Here is a 23,070-nt window from a genome sequence, read left to right as displayed (position 1 = left end):
TATGCACGATCTTCGAGGATCGCGGTTTACCGTCGTTCGCTGGATCATCCGAACGAGTGCAACCGACGATGAGATGCCACGTGGACCATGCTTTATTTCTTGACATTTCGCGAACATTTTCCTCGGTATAACCTTTCCCTTTGTGTCGCTATTTTTCGCTTCGTACCAAGAGCGAGTGTTATCGTAGAGTACGCTCTTTTCTTTTCGATCCAAGGGCCAACTTCAGATTAGGAATAATGATTAGCTTTCAGAGCGTTGCTATTCTTTTTGTTCGAGAACATTTGAATATTCAATTGTTCCGATTAAAAATTGAACAAACTCAAGCCCGCGTCGACGGTAACATTTTCATCGAAAGTTCATTGTGTCGAGATCGTAATGTACACTTGGTATCCTACTACCTCGTAGACGCCTAAATATAGATTGAACAAGACTCTCGTACAGGGCGAGATGGCGACTATAATCAAGGCAGGATAAATTGGCCAACCAAGGTTGCTATGGAGCTATTCGTTACCTTCGACGAGTAAAATAGAAGGTGTCTTTGCTGCAGTATAGGTGGCAAGAGAATTGGCGTGCGTAGCAATACCGTAAAATATGATAGAAAAGTGTACTTTGGAGATAAATTCTTTTTGCTTTTCGTTCGAATATTCCAAGCTTTACAAGCGACTATCATCGTCTCATCAAATCTGTAAAAAATATCTTATCGTCTGGACCGATAAGGAAGGCGTATCGTAATTCTTGCTTGTCGGTGGTTAATCGTCGGACAAAATAAACGAGAACGGATAAAACTTTCACGACAATTCGTTAAACGAGTCGAGGAGCGTTCGCAAACGTTTTCCTTGTTTCTGGTGGGGAGGAGAGCAGGTCCTTAGGGACGCGCGAAGATGAAAAGTGGGTCAAACGGCGTCGATCTCTGGCAAAAGCGTTGCCGAGGCTTGGATCCGAGCCGGCTAAATCCAGCTTGCGACAAAAAGCGCAGCAAACCAAGGGATACGGACGGATGCAGGTTCCCGCCACCATTTGCCGTGTTACGCGCGCATCTTGACACGACCTTTTCCTCTGGCCTGCTCGTAAACAATACACCACCGAGTGACAAACGCGTTTGCGGAAAAGTTGACAAAGTCAAAAGTTGAAGAAAATATTTCTAAACTTTTCCACCCCTATTCTAGATCCTACTTTAGAATGGAAAGGTCGTTGAAAACGAAGAAAACTCACAGACGACTGATAACTATAACAAGCCCAAGTAGAATATATAGATCTTCCATTATTTATGGAACGATTTAACAGATTCGACTCGAAGCAACGAGACGTTTACTAAGATATTAATCTGTTCCTTAGCATTTGTGTAATAATTAGGTGGCATTAAATGCTTTTGCAATAGCAGTTCTCTCGAGTCTCGAGCAAAGTGGACACACAAATAGCGAAACGTTATCGAGCACGTTCTACCGTGCGTATAAATATTTGAACAGTTGTAAGGAACTTTACCGGTGTAATGTTCGCGGAAAGTTCTAACTTCGGAACGCGGTTTGCAAATGAACTTTGCGAAACGCCATCCGTTTCTCGAGAACAACGATTCTGGATCGGATTTTTTCCCACAAGTTGACGAAGTCTTGTCAACTTATGAAAAAATAAATTTACGTGGGACGAGGAGGCACACGACGAAAATAAATATGAATAACAAGGGATAAATGTCAGCGGGTCGTGACTCGTCAAGTATACATGTCCTTTCTCGCATATGTTACGCGCATTTTTAATTATTTCTGCTTAAATCGTTCGACGGGATCGGTCCCTGGACGACGACAATCGAAATTTTCTAGATCAACGATCGATTATCGACTTCGTCGATCGTGTCTAAATACTCTTGAAATATTCTTAAATATCACTCGATTCGTTGGTTTTCGGTAACCGATCGTACGAACACTCTGGCTAAAAATATCCTATCACAATACTTTTCAATTCTGAGAATTTTATGGAAACACTTTTACGATCAGGACATTTCTAAGAATGGTTAAAAATATCAACGTGACGTTCGGTCGAGTTCCAAGTATTATCTCACGATCTTAAACAAAGATTATTTCTCATCCTCGAAACGGAACTTACGTTTCTTGTTTCCTAGTCGGCGTAGGAATTTGCAGAACTTTTTATACGCGGTGTTGGCTTCTTTGCTGCTCAACTCCATCGCGCTCTTTGCCCGCTCGTGTTTTTCTTGTCCGGATGGACAAAATTTCGGATAACGCCAATGTTGTCGCGGTTCTGACCAATCTAAGGCGGTGGCAGGCGCCATGATGTCTCTTAAATATCGCGAATTCAAAACATCTGTCCTCTAGATCACCGTTGATCGATGCTTGGTTCCTCGACGATCGGACACCAAACGCGAACTCTCGCGTTGTTTACAAATAATATTCAAAACCCGAAATTTGGAATGTCGCCGATCATTAATATTGATACCGTGTCAAGGAACATGGTACGGGTGAGACGTGTCTCGAAATTACGATTCACCTGTGCACGCAGAAAAACGCCACGTTTGTTCGAACGTCGGGTCCAACGATCCCGTACACAAATCCCCCTGAATCACGAATCACTAACGATCCTCTAGTTCGTTTATTTCCACCAAACACCAACATTACCGTCACGAAACAAAATCACTCGATATCACCGAACAACGCGCGTAAATGTCAGCTTCGTAGTCTCGGAGACAAGATCCATAAATCCAGGTTCGAATTAGCACCATAATAGTAACGACCACTGTTAGGCACTACCAAGTACATATTAAACGGAGCAAAGTTTGAACTCCAAGTCACAAAATCACGATTCAGACGAGGTTTCCAAACGATCGAGCAGCTTTGGAGATCTAGATCACTGCGACGGATAAGTGGAAGAGAGTTCGTCAGATTCTGGTCAAGTTCAGGTTCTTTCCACGAGCAACGATGAAAATTTTAACCAGAGAGCAAACACCGGATAAGAGCGTGACTTTTAATCCGTAATCCTGCCACTGTGGACGTTACGACGTTTCTTCTTCGATTCTAACGATCGCGTGCGTGTCTAGTTGTTGCGTTTCGAGGTTGGGAGAACGTGCTTGGATCTTGTATTCCGGTACGTTTACGCTCGAAAATCATGCGATACCAGTCGCTACGTTTCGACCGATTGTCTGCCGGGTGCGTGTCGTCGAGAAGATTGCTCGTTTCACGCAGCTACTTTGACGGAGACGTTCTCATTCCGTGGCGTCTCGGCACGCGACTAAACCGAACGCGCCTCCAATCGCCATTACCCGCCGAAGAATCAGTTTCCGAGTGGGGGAATCAGCGAAGGGGAGAGGAAACCAAGTATAGCGGATGCCAGTCGCGAAACCGACCCGTTTCTCGCATTTTAGCCCGTTTCGTTTAGGACATTGTCCGATTTAACCCAATTCTAAGACGCTTTTCGATCGGAACAAGACTCGACGATCTTTCCAATTTCTTCCTCGATTCTTAAATAAAATTAACTCTGAATTCGCTGGTTAATATACACGACGAAAGATTCGAACACCCTCTCGACCATCGAAAAAAATGTTCAGATAAACGCACGATTCAGGAATATTTCATTTACATGCACCAGTAAACTGTTTACGATGTCACGTGACGCGAGCAGTTTATTCATGATAAAATCTATTTATAGTAGATCGTGTCGTCAATGACGGACATTACGCTGGATTAAGTAGAACGTGCAAGTTTTCCAAAGCAGAATTTCGCGGCAAGGAGTGCCCGCGGACGTGTACAAACTATGCTCGGGCGATTTGCAAGTATATCTCCGCGGAAACGTCAAGTTCTGCGCTTCGATCGCGATACGGTACGATTTAAATGGAGCACGAGCATTATTAATAGAACGATCGACGAATTGAAATCTCGTTTGAGGTGAAACCGCGGATAAAGTTGAACGGTACGGTCAAAAATAATGATAGCTTTACGACCTCTGGGTTGATTAGCCCACGTCTTGTATGTTTCTTAACAATGTCCACCGACGATTGTTTATTTTAACTTGCGATTTTGAAACGTTGCTGAACGGAGTAGGTTGAAAGTTAGATTCGTAAAGTTCAAATTCTGGGATTCTTGGCTGGGCAGGGTTACTCTCTGCACCGTAGGAATCGCGTCAGGTGCGACTCGACGAGGATTTCGAGATAAAAGGGCGCGAACTTTTTATCGCCTAGTTGATAAATATAGGCGATACTCATAGTCACTACGAAAAGAAATTGCGTTTTATTCCAAGTCTGTTGACACCGTTTACCGATAAATCCTCAGCTTTTATTTAAACTTCGATTCACGATTTCTTCGAACAGCTGTTCGACAAACTTTGAATCGAAATACGCGCGAAAATCACGGGCCGCTATTGTGCTAATTGTTTAAATATAAAGAAACGCGTAACGTTTAAACGAGCACCGAAAGAGCGAAGCGGCAGCAGCACAGCATCGATGATATCGGCCGTGTTTGAACGCTTGTTAGAGTACTAGCTATATTTAGCCGTAATAAGGAGATAACAGTGTCTCGCCACGGCACACGGACTACACGTGAGACGTGTTCAAGCCATTGCAAATACCGTGACGTCTTTGAAAAAATACAACGAGAAATGAACGTACCGTGGTAAACGTTGTTTCGCCGCTGCCTGTTTGCGTCCATCGGCCGAGAATGGTTTTAGTAAACAGAAGAAATGGCATCGAATAGAAAGAAGGCGAAAATCAGCGAATTTTAAACTCGATTTCGTTAAACGCTACGTCGGACAACATTTAAATCGTTTGGTTAGCCAGTGAACGACGTACGTCGATCCATTATTCATTATTCGGTTTCGATATACCGAACGTTGATAACGCTAGTTTCGCGGAACAGCATTTCGCAATAACGCAATCGATAGCGTTTTTCCTGTCCCTCGAAAACTTACTATCGATAAAAATTAATTCGGAATCTAATCGAGCAACGAATTAGTCGCATTTTCTGCGGCCTGTCGTGACTTACATTGTCACGGGTGTGCAAGGTATTTGCAAGATTGTAACAGCACATTTTTCCACGTCGTCGGGACAAAGAAGAAACCTGTCGACACGAGGTGAAAACCATTAATCGCGTTTCATAAACGAGACTCGATTCGTCGCCGGTAGTTTTATTGATTTTAGCTCTTTCGGTTCCCTGGTCTCGACACATACGAGTGTTTTTTTCACCGCGAGGAATGCCAAACACGCGTAACACCGTTCATGCGTGTGCCATGGAGCAGTTCGCAATCGAGTTATGACCAGACCGCGCAGCTGATCGACCATATAAATAGATCGACCGTACACTGAACGGTTATTCTCGTTATACCGATACACTTCGACCGGGGAGGTCGCAGAAAATCATCTGACGCAAATCCGCTTGACGATCGAACGTTTAACTTCGATCGCCTCTTTTTTCTCCCCAATGTTCAAAACGCGTTTGAGACACGGTCCTCGAGCACCGCGACGTATTGCATTCATCGTGTCGACATACTTTCGCGGTAATTTTTCGTCTCGAGTGTACGCGGAACGATCTGTTAGTCTTTTAAAAGAGAAAGAGCTTCGACCTGGCACGATTTTTTCGACGTTTTCGGGAACCAGATAAACGTTGCTGCGCGTCGAAGAAAATTTTAGGGCAGAGACGAGTTCGTTCACACTAATCTAGATTCGGGATAATGTCGTCATCGAGCGCATGTTGGTACGCCTTTGGCCGGTTTCCAGGTCTCTTCAAAGAAACAAAAAAGCGGCGCAGAGAGTTGGTAGATAACCGGCTCAAAAGGTATTGCCGGTAATTAATCGACGCTCTAATTAAGATACAAACGAGTGAACAGTCTCCAAGAGTCTGCGACAGCGCCCGTAAGAGAATAATCCTGCGCAAAACGTGACAACAGTCTCTGTTAAAGATTCCGTGAACTCGAGAAAAGGATAAGAAAGAACGACGGCGGAGACGCGACCATCTTTCGCTCCAAGAGTCTTTGCGCTCTAATTAGTAATCGCTAACGAACGTTAAGGGCAAACGACGAATGTATTTGATATACAGTGCGTCCTAGCAATCACGGTACACAGAACAGTATCTGTATGTACTCGATAAGATAGGATCGCACTTATTCCCTTTCTAAAATACACGCGTCGATGATTCAACTGAACGCGTATTATCGAAACTTACGAATGTTTCGAAAATACATGACCGACAAAACTATGCGTACAATGCACGTATCGGCGAAGCGTTTATCGAGACCAAGTACTTGATTTTTAAAGGAGTCTTGGTGGGGCAAGAATCAGGATTAAAGCGCGACGCTCGACTAAAATACCTACATGTAAAATAGCGTGACAGTATGCGGCGTACCGTTGATAGAAGATCAAGGCTCGGTTTTAAGAGAATCGTCGAGTCACGGAGTAAATTAAGATATTTGATCCTTGCACGTGCAGTGTAACGAGCATAAAAAATTCCGTTCCAATCTTATCCCCGTCTGTGTTATACGCTCTCCCGAGATGCCCCGGGGATACGTGTTTAATAATAGGCCATTACGGGCTAGAGTAAAGCGAAATTACGGTGTTTCCACATAATCAATAACTTGGACTGTCTCAGGGTCAGCCAGCGAGCGTGGTTTGCCGCAACCATGTCGTATTCTCTATGAATGCTCTTCCTCTTTCAAAGTTTCTCGATATTAACACGGATGCAGATGACCTGGAACGTCATTCCACGGTTCGATTATTTATGGAACACGATGTTACTGAAACTCTATTGAAACTCTTTCACTCGGTTTGTGCAATATTTGACAGAACGAACGAATGACGTCAGAAACTTCCTTTCGATTGCGATTACGATCGGATACGCGGTGCATACGAAATCGAAGCTCGATCCATTTTCGGGCCGGTTTTGCACAATGTGCAAACCGTGCTCTTTCAGGTACGAACGACATTAAAATTCGTGGATGTTTTCGGTCACGGTGAACAGAAGCACGCGTCAACGGAAGTTACCTTGACGCAAGATGCACCGATGCGAGCTGGCTATCATCTACGTGACTTTCGTAACGCGTTTTTCTTTCATCGACTCGATACGGATGACAGGACGTGGAAAATGGTTGTCGACGAACTTACGATACGCGCACCTTTGCGGAATGGTTCGTTACGTAACCGTAGAATCGAATTCTTTCGTTATTAATCGTCGACGTTCTACGAGAAACTACAAGAAGATGAACGCGTTCACAACGATGCCTTGGACGTTTATTGAAATTGTAGCGTGAGAAATAGAAACATTCGAGAAAAGCAGAAACAGCGAAATATCAACGTCTACCCAATGTTTCGATTCCTAACATGAGTTAACTGTAAAATAAATGTTTAAAGGAACGTTAGTTTATCGGAGAATTGGCAAACATCCTCGAGTACGGTGACGTCATTCTAACAGAGAATTATTCGTTGGCTTCGGTTGCAAACGTCAGAGGTGACGTCGCCGAATTTAGACGCTTTTGATCGGCGTCCAACAGCAACTCGTCACGGGGAACAACATTTTTCCCCGACCGGTCAATGTTTGTTATTTATTTTTACAAGCAACGTTACGAAGCCGAGTTTTTTTTTACCGCGATACCAGAAGAACGAGGATTAATTGAAATAATTAGACGCCGATAAGACATCTACGCGTATAGCGTTATTTGTAACGAAGAAAAAGACTCCTCGATGCATTATAATTTATCGAGAAAAAAGAAAAGTTCATTCTTCTCATATTATAAACGATAAAACGTGACTGTGACGTCGCGCTAATTTTAATAACAGTTTTATCGACATAAATAAACGCCGCATCGTGTGTGACACACTTTAGTTTCCGATGTTAATGCGTGCCACTGGGCGATAAAATATATTTTATCATGTTATTGTAACACGTACTTTTTACATCTCGTAGATACAAAAATTTATTGTCCCTTTAAACTGTACTCGTTACAAACTACTTTCAAACTGCAACGCATCGTCGATAATCCAGTAAAATACATTTGGAGACGAAACGGAACTTCGATAGAGTAAATGTATCCGCGCGTGTGGAATAAAAACGCGAATAATTTCGAATAAAAATTAAAACTTTTACGGGGAATTAAAAAATAATAGGAAAAGTAAACGTGTTGCATCGGCGACCAGTCGGAATACGCTCGTAAAATAAATAAAACGAATTAAACTTTAGTGGAGCAGAGAAATCGTGGTTTCATGATTTATTCTTTTCTCTGGATCGCGTCTGTTGGCCAGAAGCAGAATACTGGCAAAAATGGCGATAACGCCATGACTATTAATAGAACGAACCAGTTGTTTTCCCCGCGGCTATGCCCGCAAAAACAGCTCGCGTTCATCTCGAAATCGTGTAACGTTTTGTGCGAATGATTGTCGTTTGAAATACTATCGTGAGCATACGACAACGCGTCATATAGGTTTGTACGTTGATTTAGTTTCTAAACCGATTGGCAAAACTCTCGAAACGATTATTCGCGCTATTCCCGATACGACCATTTCCGTGCAATTTCGTTAAAAATAATTTCCAATCTGTTACCTGCCTTTACAGTTTTTCTTTACCAGAAATTTGAAACGTCCTCCCTTTACACGATCATTAAATTGCTAATTGAAAACAAAAATCGACAGAGGATTTTCGGTGAAAAAAAAGACAAATTTCAAATCGTTCTGGAAAAATTGTTTTTAGTTACAGGGGTCAATTACAAGCATTTTTGGTCAACAGACGTACCCCCGAAATCCTACTCAGTTACGGGGAAAAAATTCATTACTGAAAATATAATGTGAGGCCAGAAATGGTTCCCCGAAATTTCATTCGTATCTTTAAAATAGTATAACTTTCAAATGGATTGAAGGATTTTAATGACGCGTATTTTGATGGAGAATATGCAGAAATTCTAAGAATGTTGGTGGAGTTGTTAACCCAATAAAACTGGTCCAATTCCTCGTTTTTATCACTTCATATGTATCGTCTGCCTTATCGACGTAGGATTCTATCGATCGTTTGCCAGAGGAGAACAAGAGGAAACCTTCGAGCAATTAGTTTGAGCAATTAGCAGCAGAGATCGCTATCATACGACGCGTTAATCGCTCACCAGACAATGAGATATGTTAATTGCGATAAACGCGTTGTCACGTGACCACGCGTACGATGGAAACTAACATTATTTAGAATTTTGCAAGCACAGCGTACGAAGACCGGTCCCTTTTTTTTAAAGACTAGGATCGTTCGTATCGTTTTATAAAAAAATTCTTCGTAAATATGCATCCAGCTAATAATACAGGATAAATGATTATTGTCCGCGAGATAAGAGAATTTAATATCGCTTTTCGTCGAGCAAATATTAATTATTTCGCTTTATCGTCGAATCACTTACAACCCGGTGTCTGGCGGAGCTGACATTTTTATCGGGCAGCTTAAATTAAAAGATTACCCTGCCCGATAGGAGAATTCAAATAATTTTGCATTATCGTGCATTATCGTCACGCTTAGGAACAGGTTTCTTCCCGGTTAACGCAACTGGAAATACGTCTTTCTGTCCGAAAATAGCCTGTGCGGTTCCTCGTATATCGTTTTATGACTTTTTTGCAGCACGTCTTACGCAAATTCGAGCAGCTAAAGTTTCTTTTCTGCTCGGATAGCTTGTAACTAACCATCGAGTGCAGCACGTAGTCACGGAGGAACGTTTGAAACGGAGGCCCGCCTCGACACGTGATCGTGCACGTGTTCACGTGACGATTCGAGCAGCGCGTTGGTCCTACGCTCGCCAACGACGGTTCTCATCGACTACGTGACGGACCGCGTGAGGTATCTTTCGAGCTTCCGGTAATCCCAGGAATCCTTATACATATGTGGTATTCTGACATAACGGCGGTCCGAGGTTCGAACTCATCTTCCCTGGGATAAAAAGAGACGCGATCAAGAGTGGATACGAACCGGAAAGAGAAAAAACGAGAAGACGAATGCATCCAAGCCAGTTAGTAGATAGGTGTTCTGTACTAGTATGGTTGGTCGATACTTTGCGTTCCGATTGGACGATGCAATTGGATTCTGAGGTATTCTCATCGACTTCTACGTTTCGAGCATGGATTCGAAGGCATATTCGTATACGTAGGTCCTTCCAACTCACGAATTAAAGTCCATCGACGGACCAGGATCGAGTTTATTGTTAATTGGTCGATAGTAACTGATCAGCCGAGATAATGGTATTGTGATACGACGCGGTGCCGCACAGCGGTTCACCGGACTCATAATAGTCGACGATGCATGAATGGAGAAAGGTGAACACGTATTCCATCAAGGACAGCTCTGTACAGCAGAACGGGAGCGTAGCGTCACGTCGCGTCGCGTCGGATGGTAAAATGCGAACAGCTGATTCCTTGTCAACGATGACAGTTCAATGAAACTTGGACCAGATGTTCGCAAGGAGTAGCTTGCTCTTACATTCTCTCGCGGGACACGCTGAATATGCACAGTCACCGACAGGAGATATGCACGCGATTTCGTACGCTCATGAACCCTTGCACTAGCGTCTTCTTATCGTTTAACTAAACAAAACAAGGTCAGCGAAAGTACAACACGGACTCCGAGGGTCAAGTAATCGAGCTTAAGCTACGGAGATAGTTTTTACGCGCGTCTATTTTCCGACACACTGTTTAGAGTTTTCGGCGACACGTGCTCGACATCTGGATGCACTGCAATCACGGTAACCCGCTTAAAATAGAGAAGATTCCTAAGGATTTCGAGTGCAGCGAAGTAGAAGCGTGTATCGGGTCACCGGAGAACAGAGAGAGCTTCCAAGTATTGAAATTTTTTCCACCTAATTGGAACCTTTGATGAGAAGTACGTCGAACGTACACGATCATTAAAAGAAAAGGATACAAAATGAAAATCCTCCATCGTTATTCGTTGACACGGTCGCATGTTCTGCTTTACTAACCGAGAGGCAGTTATTTCAAAGATGAGGGCGCCACCGCACGAATGAAAGTAACGTCGCTTTCGATGACTTAGTCGTTATTTAATAAACTTTCAACCTCGCTCCTTCTTGATCGTGATTGATCGCGAAACTTTAACGGCGACCATTTAGGGCGTAACGCGATTAAGATCGAGTCCCTGATTTCTGTACTCCCTCAGTTTCAACTTGTATTCAAATCCCATGAACTTGAAACGCTATTAAAAGTTATACTTTGATCTTCGTCCAGAACACAAACTATTTGCGAAGAAATTACCCTGGTTCGTGTCCTTTGTTAAAAATCTGTTCGAAACGGTATCGTTTTGTTATCGCGAAACAAAGTGTAATTAATTTACAAGTTACCTAGTCGACCCACGTTTTGAACACTGGGAGATTCGATGCTGAATTCCGTACGAAAGTAATCGATGACGAGCAATAATTTGCGAGAACAAGGACTGACCATAAACCTGGTGGGAAATTCAAGTACTACGGCCACACCTAATTTATTCTACATCTAGAATATGGATAGGCGTACTCCTCTCTTGAAAACCTAGTTACTCCGACTCCCGTCCAGACATTAGGATTTCTGTTTACAGTATGTTTACTGGATGATATTAGTAGCCCTAGTAGACAACTATTACGGATAAAAGAAAAAGGAACACGTGTCTTTGTTACCGATAGCGATGACACCTCTAAGTAAATAGAAGTTAACGCGATGCACGGAAAAGACGTATGAAACCGACTCGCACAAAGCACCCTGCAGTTAATATCTCCAAGTGATACTAACGAAAAGCAAACAGCCACGGCGTGTACCGAGCAAACAGTAGATTTTCATTCGAAATGGAATGCATCCAAGTTACTATCAGTGTTGTCGACAAGTTCCATTTAAAAGCCGTGTAAAAACATCGGGACGGTATCTTCTCGGAGCGAATAAAACGGAACTCGAGAAAGAGACGAAACGCGTTCAATGTGTCGACGATCGAACGAAACACGAACAGTGTCTTTTTTTAATTCGCGGCATCGATCCAAAATAATGCACGAAAACCACTTTGAAGCGGCGCGACGTCAAAGAATAACCAAAGAATGCGGAGCAAAAGACGCCGGAATCGCGTTCGCGAACGTCCCTTTATCTTTGCTCGCCATTATCATTCTTGGTTATACTTTGTCCTCGTCTACCTTGCAGTTTGCTCGGTGGCGTTTCCGGGGTCGCGGAGACGACGACTCCGGCGCTCTCCATCCAGCAGCTTTCCAAGGGAGTTCCTCGAGCGCGGGGGCCACGTTCGCGGAAAAAACTCACCGACAAAGTGTGCTAGCCAGGTCAGTCGGCAGGAAGGTGAAACGGAACAGAGGAACAGAGGCACAGAGTCAACGAGCTCGTCTCTCGTCGACGCTGTTAACGCAACATCGCCTGCCGACCTTGGAACCAGAAAAACAAACCATGATCCCTGCTGGTCTTGGCCTGTTACCAGAATTCACATTATTAATTTCCAAAAATATACGGATGAGTCGCGTTCATTATCCTTCGCAGAGTCGGAGCAATCGGTATACCTGACTAGGGGCCGCATGGAACTTTGCACACTTTGTCCGCGGTGCTACAACAAGTGTCTTTCCGGTTTCCATAGATCGTTACATTTTTACGCGACCTGTTATTTCAGACGATTCGAAATCGTCGATCGTAAACCTTTTTCTCTTTTCAGCGATACATCGATTGCGCTATCGATGAAACGGTTTATCACTCAGTTAATTAATTTACCAAGCGCAGTGTTGATCGCGCGTAAAAGTTCATTATATAACACGAGTATCGTTTCTATCGCTGCAGATAAAAACTGTTTCTTTCCGCGTGCACTGGTTATATCTACCGATCGCGATTAGACTGCTGGGTTCTCGTAAACAAGCACAATTTTGCAACGTCCTAACCGCGGCCCGAGTTTTAAATGACCGTATTACGACACGGAAGAATAGGGATCGATGAAGAAAGTGCGAGTCGACGTACGAGTACTCGTTTGGAAGCTCATTGTTAATCAAGTGAAATTACTACAATTTGACACTGTGAACTTGTCGTTTGAAATCCGACGCACGTACTTGCGCGAGCAGTCGCGTAAATAACGCGTTGGCTACCAGTCAGAACTGACCAAGACGCGGAAACATAGACGATGTTCGCGAAACTCTATCCGAAATTAATCGTAAGCGTAGCATTCTCGATCGTTCGGTACTCGAGCTCTTTTGACTAGATTCTAGATGCGTTGTATTCGCGTAAATATGTAAAATGGATAAATGGACTGTCGTTTTTCGAAACTAAAACGGTACGCAATCACCGCGATCACCAGCAATTAGTTAGCGCTTTAAAAGCTATTATCGCGACTAATTACTTTCAATAGCGGGAATTTCATTCGATCAGCTGAGCAAAGTATTCGAATCTTGGTCCGATAACGACTACCCTTCTCGAAATAGCTTCGCATTCGATTTTTTACTTTACGATCGGACATTGCTCCGCGCAACCCGATTACGTTCGATCGGTCACAGTGTATTTGTTCGTTTAATTAGTTGTTCCATGGTTATTTATAAATAAAGATAAATATTGGTAATCGGTACGAACGAACGACCGTGTCTTTGCTTTCACTTTTTGAACGGAATACATATTCGTGTCGAAACGTTTACCGTTAGCAACAGTGGCGATCAAGGATCAACGAGGAAATAATTTTCGAACGAGCAAGAAGTGCCTCCGAACAACTCCCGTCTCCGTTTAGAATGAACTTAATTCGGGATCAGAATCACCCCACTACACCGTAAGGATAATCGATCCTTGACCGACGAAGAGGAACGGTACCAGCATTGTCTCCGTTCTGCCTGGCAACCGCGAGATATCGATATGCAATTATTACATCGACCATCGCGCGGGATTATTTATAAATCCGATCGGTCGTCGTTATTCTCGTCTAACCAACGGTTCCTGCGATATTGTCTAGCAATTACCGCTTAGAGAACGACTGATCGTTGTTTAGCGAGCCCGCATTTTTCTGTTGGAAATTCGAACCTTTCGACCTGCTCGTAGCCGATAGTCGATTTAAATTCACGCGATGGTCGAGACCGCGATAAACCTATATTCGTTTTCGCGCGAGGATCGTGATCGCGAGGGAAAAGTTGAATCGTAAATTTCGCGTGCTGCGAACGGTTTAATATCATGGGGGTATATTGACCCAGATCACGACACGTGACCAGGTAATGCGATCGACCTTTTTGCAACGCAAACAGTCGCGAAAGCTTTGGCGCGAGAAGAGCGTATCGTCGCCGGGAACGACCAAGGACGAACGACACGCTGAGGAGACCGAGTCGTCGGCTTCTTGAAAAGCTGTTGAATAATATACAGGATGTACCGCGGAACTAGGTCGACCCGTGTCGTTCAAACGGTCTGGGATGGAAGAAATGCCCAAAGAAGGCGAAATTTAATGCTTGTTCTGGACAATTGAATTTTCTTCCTTGCCACGCATGTTGCTTCTCTGCATATCTCTCTGAGTCGCGAATCTCGATACCTCTTTATTTTTAAAAGTAAAATCACGCTCAGGATTAATATCATTTGCAAAGTAATGGTAGACGATTATGACCTCACGAATGCATAATAGTTGCATACATAGTTACCGGTCTGCCTGACTACGTCTGCAACGTTTCTTTCTATCTAAAACGATTTCGCGGGATATTCCGTACGTCGAACAGCTTGTTTTCGTATTTTACGATTAATAATTCAGAGTTTCAGAAATGTTTAATTTAACCGTGTACGAGAAAGATTTAGTAGGAATCTATTCAGCAACGAAGCACCCCAAGTGTATTTAGAAGAATACCTCCAAGTATGTACGTATATCAAGACTGACCATTGGAGAAACGGAGAAATTCGTCTGTGTTGTCCCGTTGGACGGAACGAATCGGACAATCCGAACTTGGTGTTACGACACGGCGGAATAGTCACGGGTAGGAGTTGTTGATTAAAAATATTCATACGCTAGGACGGAACTGCCGATGGTGGTCGGGGAAGGAACGCACATCAACTCGAAACGATCGCATGACACATTCATGGGCGGCATGGTACGCTCGCTTACAAAACTGGGTCAATATCCTAACGTCGTCGTTGACACGCGTCGTTCGCACGACCTCGTCGAACAAAAGCGAAATAAAATGAAAATTTTCCAGCGTAAACTGATGCTCCAAGCCTGTCATCTATCTTCTCACCGCGAGGTTTAATCAAAATTTTAAATTAGCCACGACCTATCGACGACGCGATGCCTCTTCCGCGATGTCATCGCGTCCACGGGCGAAAATAGTGTCATCGACAGCGCGTTAATCGAACACTATCTTTAGAAAAACTGCGCATGCGTTCTGGATCTTCCTCCCTGATGCGCGTGCAACAAGCAGAAAACATATCGAAGAATCTTCAGCCGAACCTTTTCTTGCATCTGTCCTAGTCACGGCCAAACTATTTTCCTCTAACTTGGTCTATTCTCTATTCAGCCTGTTGTCCAACTGTAGACAAAGTACAAAGAAGTTAGATTTATCGTTGATCGTCGATTCATAGCATTGATGTCTGCAGCCTCGTAACGAGATAATCTCTAGCAAAGACACGAATATGTACGATGGATTTGTTTGGACAAGATACACGGTAGCGTGAAAAATTTCCAGACCGTCGCTTCTCTAACTTTTGCAAAGGAGAAAGCTAGACAATTCGTTTGTGCAATCATGTAGATTTGATTAGATAACAAAGTGTCATACCAGTGACGAGGAAAGATCAAAGTTAATTCTATTCGCGGAATTTAATCCCGTAATGCTGTTCGTCGGGGCAACGAATTTAAACGCTGGCAAAAAAGAAATAAATGCGCCAACTAAACAATAATTACGGTTGCAGTCAGATTCGACGCAGTAATTGCACGTGTATCGAACGCCCGCCAAATATGCGATGCGCGAAAGACACCTTTGTACGTTCTGTATCGATATCAACCTACGGTGATTGACACGAACTCGAACGAAGGCTCTTTATTTCGAGCATCCCTACATACATGTGTTCGATGGTTGCGTTAAAAATTGATATCGTCGACTGTTGCTTTTTCGAGTGCGACTAATTACATAACGATTAACTTATAACGTTTATATAAATTGTATCTGAACGTGTCCTTCGTTCGCACGATATTGGGCCGTGAGCATCGGAGGAATATATATTTTTATTTTAAATTTGATGGAATAACTTTTCTGCGAATTATTTCTTGGAAATCTCTAAATCTCTTAAAAACGAAGAATAGGGCGCCGTTCAGATTCTATTTTACAAATATCCTACCCGTTGGTAACGCAGCTACGATAGCGATTTCCTTTTCCCTCCGACATTACAGATTCTCTTATTGTGACCCAACAATAGAGAAGGTATACCTGAAATTTGAAAGGGACTGGAAGGGCGTATCCCAAATTTCAGGCAGATGATACCCTTGATTGTTGACCGCCATAGTACCACAAACGCAACACGTTCCTCAAGAATATTACAGTTTGCCGAGTATAGCTTCACGCGTGTATGCTGAAGCTAATCTAGAATCACTTTCCTGAAAAAATCTTTCTTTTCAACGAGATAAAATTAGCGCGAAGAACAACAGAATTAACCTTTGTATTTACATACAAAGGACAAAGAAACCAGACTTGCGCGTACAATTATTTATGGGCTACACGGATTCGTCATCAGAAATTACAAAGAACTCTCAAACAATGAATATTCTGTTGTAAAAGAAAGCATTCAGAATTCGAAAAATAGTTATCTTTGAACAACAGGAAAGGTCATTTGCATTTTTCTTTATATATAAATAATAATTTTCATTTGTTAAGCATAAGCATATTACATTTACAAAGAGCTAATACAGAAACAACTAACATAACGATAGGTATTTATTAAAGCAAGTACTGTATATATATATTGGTAGAGAGAAACAAATGTTTTCATTGTATCGTAATTATGAACTTATGTATTCGATTACTGTATTTCAACTTTGGTATAAGTTTCTAATATGTTTTCATCTACAAGACTTTCCACTGTTAAAGCAAAATGGAATGTATAAGAAATCCTAACCTAAAATAACCCAAACAATATAGTCCACTAGCTGTCTGTGAATCTTTGTTCACGGTATTGAAAAATGTCTCAAAACATGACAAAAGGAGATAAAAAAGACTTGTTTCAAACATATTATTATAAAACCATACAACTTAACGTAAAATTGTTGTTTCCATCGAGATTTAATGTTCCAAAACAGTTTCTTCTGGGTATTATATGATTTGGCTACGCATGATCACGAAACTCTAAAGGATACTATCGTTGGATTTCAAGCCAACAGTTTTATTTGCTTTCACTACTGCTTTTAAGCAATTGTCTGTGCTAGAGTTGCAGTTATTATATTCCATGACACTAAACAATATGGAAATATATAGCTTTTACCTTCGATACAGCCTATTAAACAAAATATAAAAAGCTATAGTCTCGCAGTTCGAGCACTTTACAGGACTCTGTAAAGTAACAAAAGACAAGTTGTATCGTTTGGATGCGTACCTTAAGTTTAATAATACTGCTGGCATATTTACTTTATAAGACATAAAAACACTTAATCGATAGTTAATTACTGCATTTTACGGTTCATTATTTATAGAATATAAAATTGATAATCATGCAATCAACACAAGTAAGGTAACATGCGAAAACTAAGGTTAGGATCGTCGAAGAAACGTCACTCTTTGCTTCTTAATTTTGCACTCGGTGTTATTCGTGCAACGTCGAAATGTAGTAAGGGGTTATACGATAAAACTAATTAAAATCAAATTTGTTTGCGTAGCGGTATCGGCAGAATCCAATGTTTACCGTTCAAGTTTCGATATCATATCGTTACACTTGTCACAGGAAACTGAACACCACGAGCAGAAGGTTTAAGGAGACGTAGGCAACAGCGATTACCGGTACATAGAATCGAAAAACACTGCGGAATTTTGGCAACGTCAGAGCGGTTAAACCCTGAAATGCGAGCACACTCGCGATACGCGTACCGCGTAAACATCGAATTCGGTAGAAGCCGCTAAAATAGAGAATCGCGAAGGTAGTCTAAGTAGCAGCTGCGAGTAAAAAGAATCCCCCCTACCCTCTTCTTCGGGCACCCGCTCCATCGCGTTCCCAAAAGTAACCCAGGCACTCGCACGCAGACGCACAGCTCTGCATTCGGAGACGGACAGGCGAACGAGCGAGGCGGTAAGAGAAAGATCGCAGCAGAGGGGCGGCAGCGAGGAAGGGGGATTCTCGGAGGGCAAAAGGACGCGGAGGGGCAAGGAAGCGGGGATAGGCGAGTGGAGGGGAGAAGCCCAAGAGTTGAGTAAAAGCTGTGCTAGAGGTTAAGGCACATCCTACGGTACTCACTGCTGATTTTTATGCCACCCAGGGGTGGATTTGCAGGCAGCTTGTTGCCCTCGGCGAAGGAGGTGGTCCTCGGTCGGCCGCTCATCCTGAAATCTTCTTGACCGGCTCCTCCACCTCCACCTGACACCGAGGTCTGGAGTATGCCGCTTCTGTTTCCGCTGGCCGCCGCCTCGGCTGGCCGTGCCACTTCCTTCTCCTCCTCTTTACGAAAGGCTTGCGGGAAAAAAAAAGCCAGCAACTCGTTGTCGTCGTCGTCGTCTTCGTCGTCCGAACTCGTCGTCGTCGTTGTCGACACCACCTCGGACATCAATGACAGCACGAACGATAATCACATCGCACGCACGCATATACACGTCTACACGGTTCTGTTCTTCTATATTACGCCACGGTCGTGCTCGATCGACGGATGAAGGGAGAGAAAGAGAGTGAGATGGAACAACACGGGAGAAAGAGGGTGAGAGCAAGAGAGTAAGAAAAAAGAGAGGGCGGGCGGGAGCCGAAGGGATAGAAGGGAGGGAAAAACGACGAGCGAGTAAAACGCGCGCAAGATCGAGAAAGAAGAAAGTAAAGAAAACCGTGGATAAGGAGGATGGTTAGCTGGCAAAGCCAAGTAGAGGGAAAAAGGAGGGAAAGCGGCGGGCGTCAGAATTTTGTTCGCACTCTTGACACTTCCTTTAAGTATGTTCGCACTCGGTGACGATGGTGGTCGGCGGCGATGGTAGCGACTCTCGCGATCAACGTTCGTCGTGATGGAACAACGCGTACCGGGTTATATACACTCCGTTTGCACCAAGCACTTGACGCGACAGGCTTGCCGTCCGATCCGATTCACACGATGCTCTTTTTCTTCTTTCAGCGATGTCCACCGGCGGCTACGATACCGCGCCGGTGGCGTCCAACTACGCGGATTGACACAATTTACGACAATTTTTCGTATTGCTCGCCGCTGTCAGGGAATATCACAAACCGAGAAGCGCGGTTCTACTACCTAATAACCTGACTAGGGCGCGGAGTGTTGCGGAGAGCTATGCCGCGAGGGGAAGCGGGGGTCGACGTTTTCGGAATGGTTCGTACGCGCTCGCCAGTGGAGGCACACCGCCGCACTTGGTAGCCTTCCTATATAGTGCAACTCCACGACGATCCGGCTGACGGGTCAGATTTCTCCGTCGTTGCCCACCTATGTACCTCACCGTAGCTTCTATGGTACTGATAGCACGATTAATTTTTACTTTTTTGACAACGCCTTTGACGGTTAATCGTTGTTAGACCGTTGTTACTTCTGGCACACCGACCACTCGCGCTCCCCAATTTTCTTTCTTCGCTCGTCTTCTCTTTTTTAGCCTAACGGCGTAGTCGTCCACTGTCTCTGTCCACCTCCCTTACTCTCTCGCCTTTTCTTTCTTTCCTTTCTCTCCCCCTTGTTCGCTTTTCTGTCTTCTCACTCCCGTCCTCGTACTTATGGAGGGTGCGGGGGAAGCGCCTACCGCCTCACCTCCGCCACAGCCACTCTTTCTCAATTGCGTTATCTCTCTCGATACACTTTGAATCCCGTCGGTACTCGTCACTCTAACGCGCGTCCCGACTTCTCAGGCCCGACGTTGTCGACTTGCCAGGTTTCTGCACATTTTGCCGCGACAGGCGCTAAGCTACACAGAGGAACGATCGAGGACCGTGTAGACGCCGACGTGGACGTTTTCTTCTTCTTCGTCGTCGTTGTTGTCGCGGTCGTAATCGTCGTAGTCGTAGTCGTTGTCGTCGCCGTCGTCGTCGTCGTTGTCGTCGTCGTCGTCGTCGCCGTCGTTCGTGTCGTCGTTGCTCGAGGGGAGGTAGTCGTCGCCGTCGTTGTTCGCCTCTACTTTCGACGACCGTGAAATCACTGTACAATTCAACGACGCTTCGCACCTAGCGCCGGAAAAGGTATAAAGGCGCGAACTTGATTAACGCGACAAAATCAGTTCTCGACGATCAACGACGACTTCTCTTCCTCGTCGAGCACGGGAACACCACACCAGTTACAAATTTTTCGAAGCCTCCTCAGACATTGACCCGTTCGGGCGAGATCGGGTCACTCGAGTGTCGGCGGACATTGCCGAAAGTGACGTCAGCAACACCCCGCCCTGCCCCTTGCCGTTCCAATGATCGTTTCCCAATCGAGATGGCGCTTCGAACGGCTAACGCACTCCCATCTCACGACGCCTTTCGATACGAACGAAATCGAGCGCCGAATTTAAACGCAAATTACTAGGAATAATAATATCTAGGAATAAAATATAAATATTCAGCGTATGTTCGGCACATATCCCTTTAATGCAAATCGTAGGATCAAATTTATCTTGGTTTCTTTGAAACATTACAACAAGTCGACCGAGACTGTTACATGTATGTATGTCGCTACATGTGTATCGACATTACTACCTTTTTCCTAAAATTCCCTAGACGGTCGAAAGAATACGTACTACCGGCAATATTGCATACACAAATGAATAAGAGTGCGTCGGTCGTGTTAATCGAATAAACTGCATTATATCGATGACAAATAAATGCAAAGTAGGCGCCATAACAGACGATGCAGTCTGTGGCGCCATATTGTTCCACGGCGGTTGCACAGACAATGATAACTGATCTTCGATCGGAGATAAAATCATTCCCTGCAGTAACGTGCATCGGTTTAGCATCGTCACGGTAGAAATCTATTTTAATGATGTTTACTAAAAAACTTGGCCGGGTACATACTGCTACCTGGTGGCGATTTCTCGCAAACATAGTCTCGCGATGTAGAGGCTCCCCACTCTAGATTCTTTGGCAGTCACTAAAGCGCGGGCTAAGGTTCAAGTTGCATTTTAGATGCGAACGAACGCGCATCGTTTTCGGTTTGTGTCATGACTTACGTTTCGTGAATCTTGGAGTCTTTCAAGGAGATACGAACGAGTGGTGCTGATTGTGATCCCTCGGTGCGAATCGTTCGATCGGGAATCGGGTAAGTTTTTCGATGTCACTTGCGTATTAACCCGCGTTACTCGATCGCGCGAAAACGTTGACACTGACGAGTGCAGCGACACTCGGTTCGAGTTAACCTCCCAGTCTCGCGATGCTGCATAGTGACGCGTAACAAAGTTTCTTCGTAAGATTTCCTGTCACATTTATCCAGTGAAATTACGTTGTGTCGTTGACGTCGCGCAGAATCCGAGTACGGATTGTCGTAGAAACAAAGGAAAATTAAACAATGCGCGTTAACGTTGATTCTCCTCCGTGTCAACGAACGTTGCAGCAACAATGTATAAGCAATGTTGCATCCGGCGACAGTCAACGGTTGGACAATAAGTCGGACATTCCCGGAATCATTAAAATTAATAATCATACGAGACGAAGCGTGAAAAGAAAAGAGTTGTTTTTCTCCGGCGTTGTATGCTTCGCGAAGACGTTTCAAGTACCAGTCTCGGATGGGAAAGAACTGATGCGAAAACTGGCGTATTTAATTACCGAGGAGAATGCTGGGCGAATTCCGGTGGAGAATATCGCCGCCTCGTCTTGGTATGAAATCATAAATTGACGCGTATTCGTTGGTACTGTCGGTTAGCCGGGTCGCGAGAGTCACGTATTCGCCGTTAGCTCGCCTCCTACACGTACACGCTCGTTAAAAAGGATTAATATAAACGATTACGTTATCAAACGGTCGGGGCGCGAAAGGTATTACGACACAGTGTCGTCGAGAAATTCGCGTTGCTTTATCCGGCCACGTTATCTTGCCACGGCCAAATTGTTTTAGCGACGAAAAGTTCGTCGGAAGTTTGAGAGGGTGCGTGTTAACTGGTTGCAGAGAGAACTCTGTGCAACACTCGGCCGCATTAATAGTGCACGAACCAGGGAAAGTTTTCGCGGACCGGGCCGGGGCCGGTAAGTCGAAAAATTAGCAGAACCAACGACACACGGGATTTTTGGCTAACGCGTATTCGCTAATATGCGCACGTAACATACCGTGCATTCGCGGGGGATCTGAAATGCTGTTCGTCCTGTACGTATAATCCGAGCAAGCATCGCCACTAAATTACCATTCGAATTGATTCGTATTTCGACGCCGTATAGCGGTCGTATTACCGCCAGCCACCGATGCCGCGATTTATTTGGAGATCGTAACAATACCGTTTTCATTAAACAACAGCCGCTTTTGGACTGATTTGCCTATTGTTTGACCGAGCGTGACTCGTGCGTGTCTAATGTTGGCCATTCTCGCGTACCATTCTCTTGGGTTATCCTATTAGTATTAATCGTTAAGGTGGAAACAAAAAATAGTTATTTTCGATCGGGTGTATCCTTAAGACCGTAACTTTATCGTGGACTCGGGGATCGAGACAGGCGGTGGAAAATCCCTCGCGTAGCTAAAACTGCCACCTCTTCACCCCCGTCGCGAAAAACCGTCGGTAGAGGAAACTCCGAGACAGCTAACGAGGCGACGGGAAACACGACGAGGAACAGGTCGAATTTAGAGTCTAAATAGAGAAAGTTGCCGTAAAAAGGCAAACGTAGAGCCGTCCCAATTACGTAGCAACAATAGCATTTGTTACTGTTTTTCCACGTGAAACGTAACGATGACCGTTCCGTTTGATCAAAGTCTCCATCACACTTTCATCGTTGGTTCTACGCAATTATAAATAATTAAACACGTATATCGATAGCTCTCTATCAACGTATAAGTACCATCGCGTCGATATTTAGTACGCGCA

General features: G+C 44.1%; 1 protein-coding gene across 5 annotated transcripts in view; it reads right to left on the bottom strand.

Moving 5' to 3' along the window:
- LOC122396924 (glycogen synthase kinase-3 beta-like) overlaps positions 1–20,417 on the bottom strand; it is a 34,194-nt gene extending 13,777 nt beyond the window's left edge. For 4 of the 5 annotated variants that reach the window (XM_043395701.1, XM_043395702.1, XM_043395703.1 and 1 more), the window contains exon 1: positions 18,350–20,417. In XM_043395701.1, the coding sequence (XP_043251636.1) occupies positions 18,350–18,656 (307 nt within the window). In that variant the 5' untranslated portion in view covers positions 18,657–20,417. Of the gene's footprint in view, positions 1–2,097; positions 3,426–18,349 lie in introns of those variants that run through there. The other variant, XM_043395704.1, reaches the window with a different exon arrangement.
- Positions 20,418–23,070: the final 2,653 nt, after the last annotated feature.

The sequence above is a fragment of the Colletes gigas genome, unplaced genomic scaffold (assembly GCF_013123115.1).
Source record: "Colletes gigas isolate AHSC1104 unplaced genomic scaffold, ASM1312311v1 Colletes_gigas_Sc00008, whole genome shotgun sequence".
Lineage (NCBI taxonomy): Eukaryota > Metazoa > Arthropoda > Insecta > Hymenoptera > Colletidae > Colletes > Colletes gigas.
This window is presented reverse-complemented; position numbering and strand designations above follow the sequence as displayed.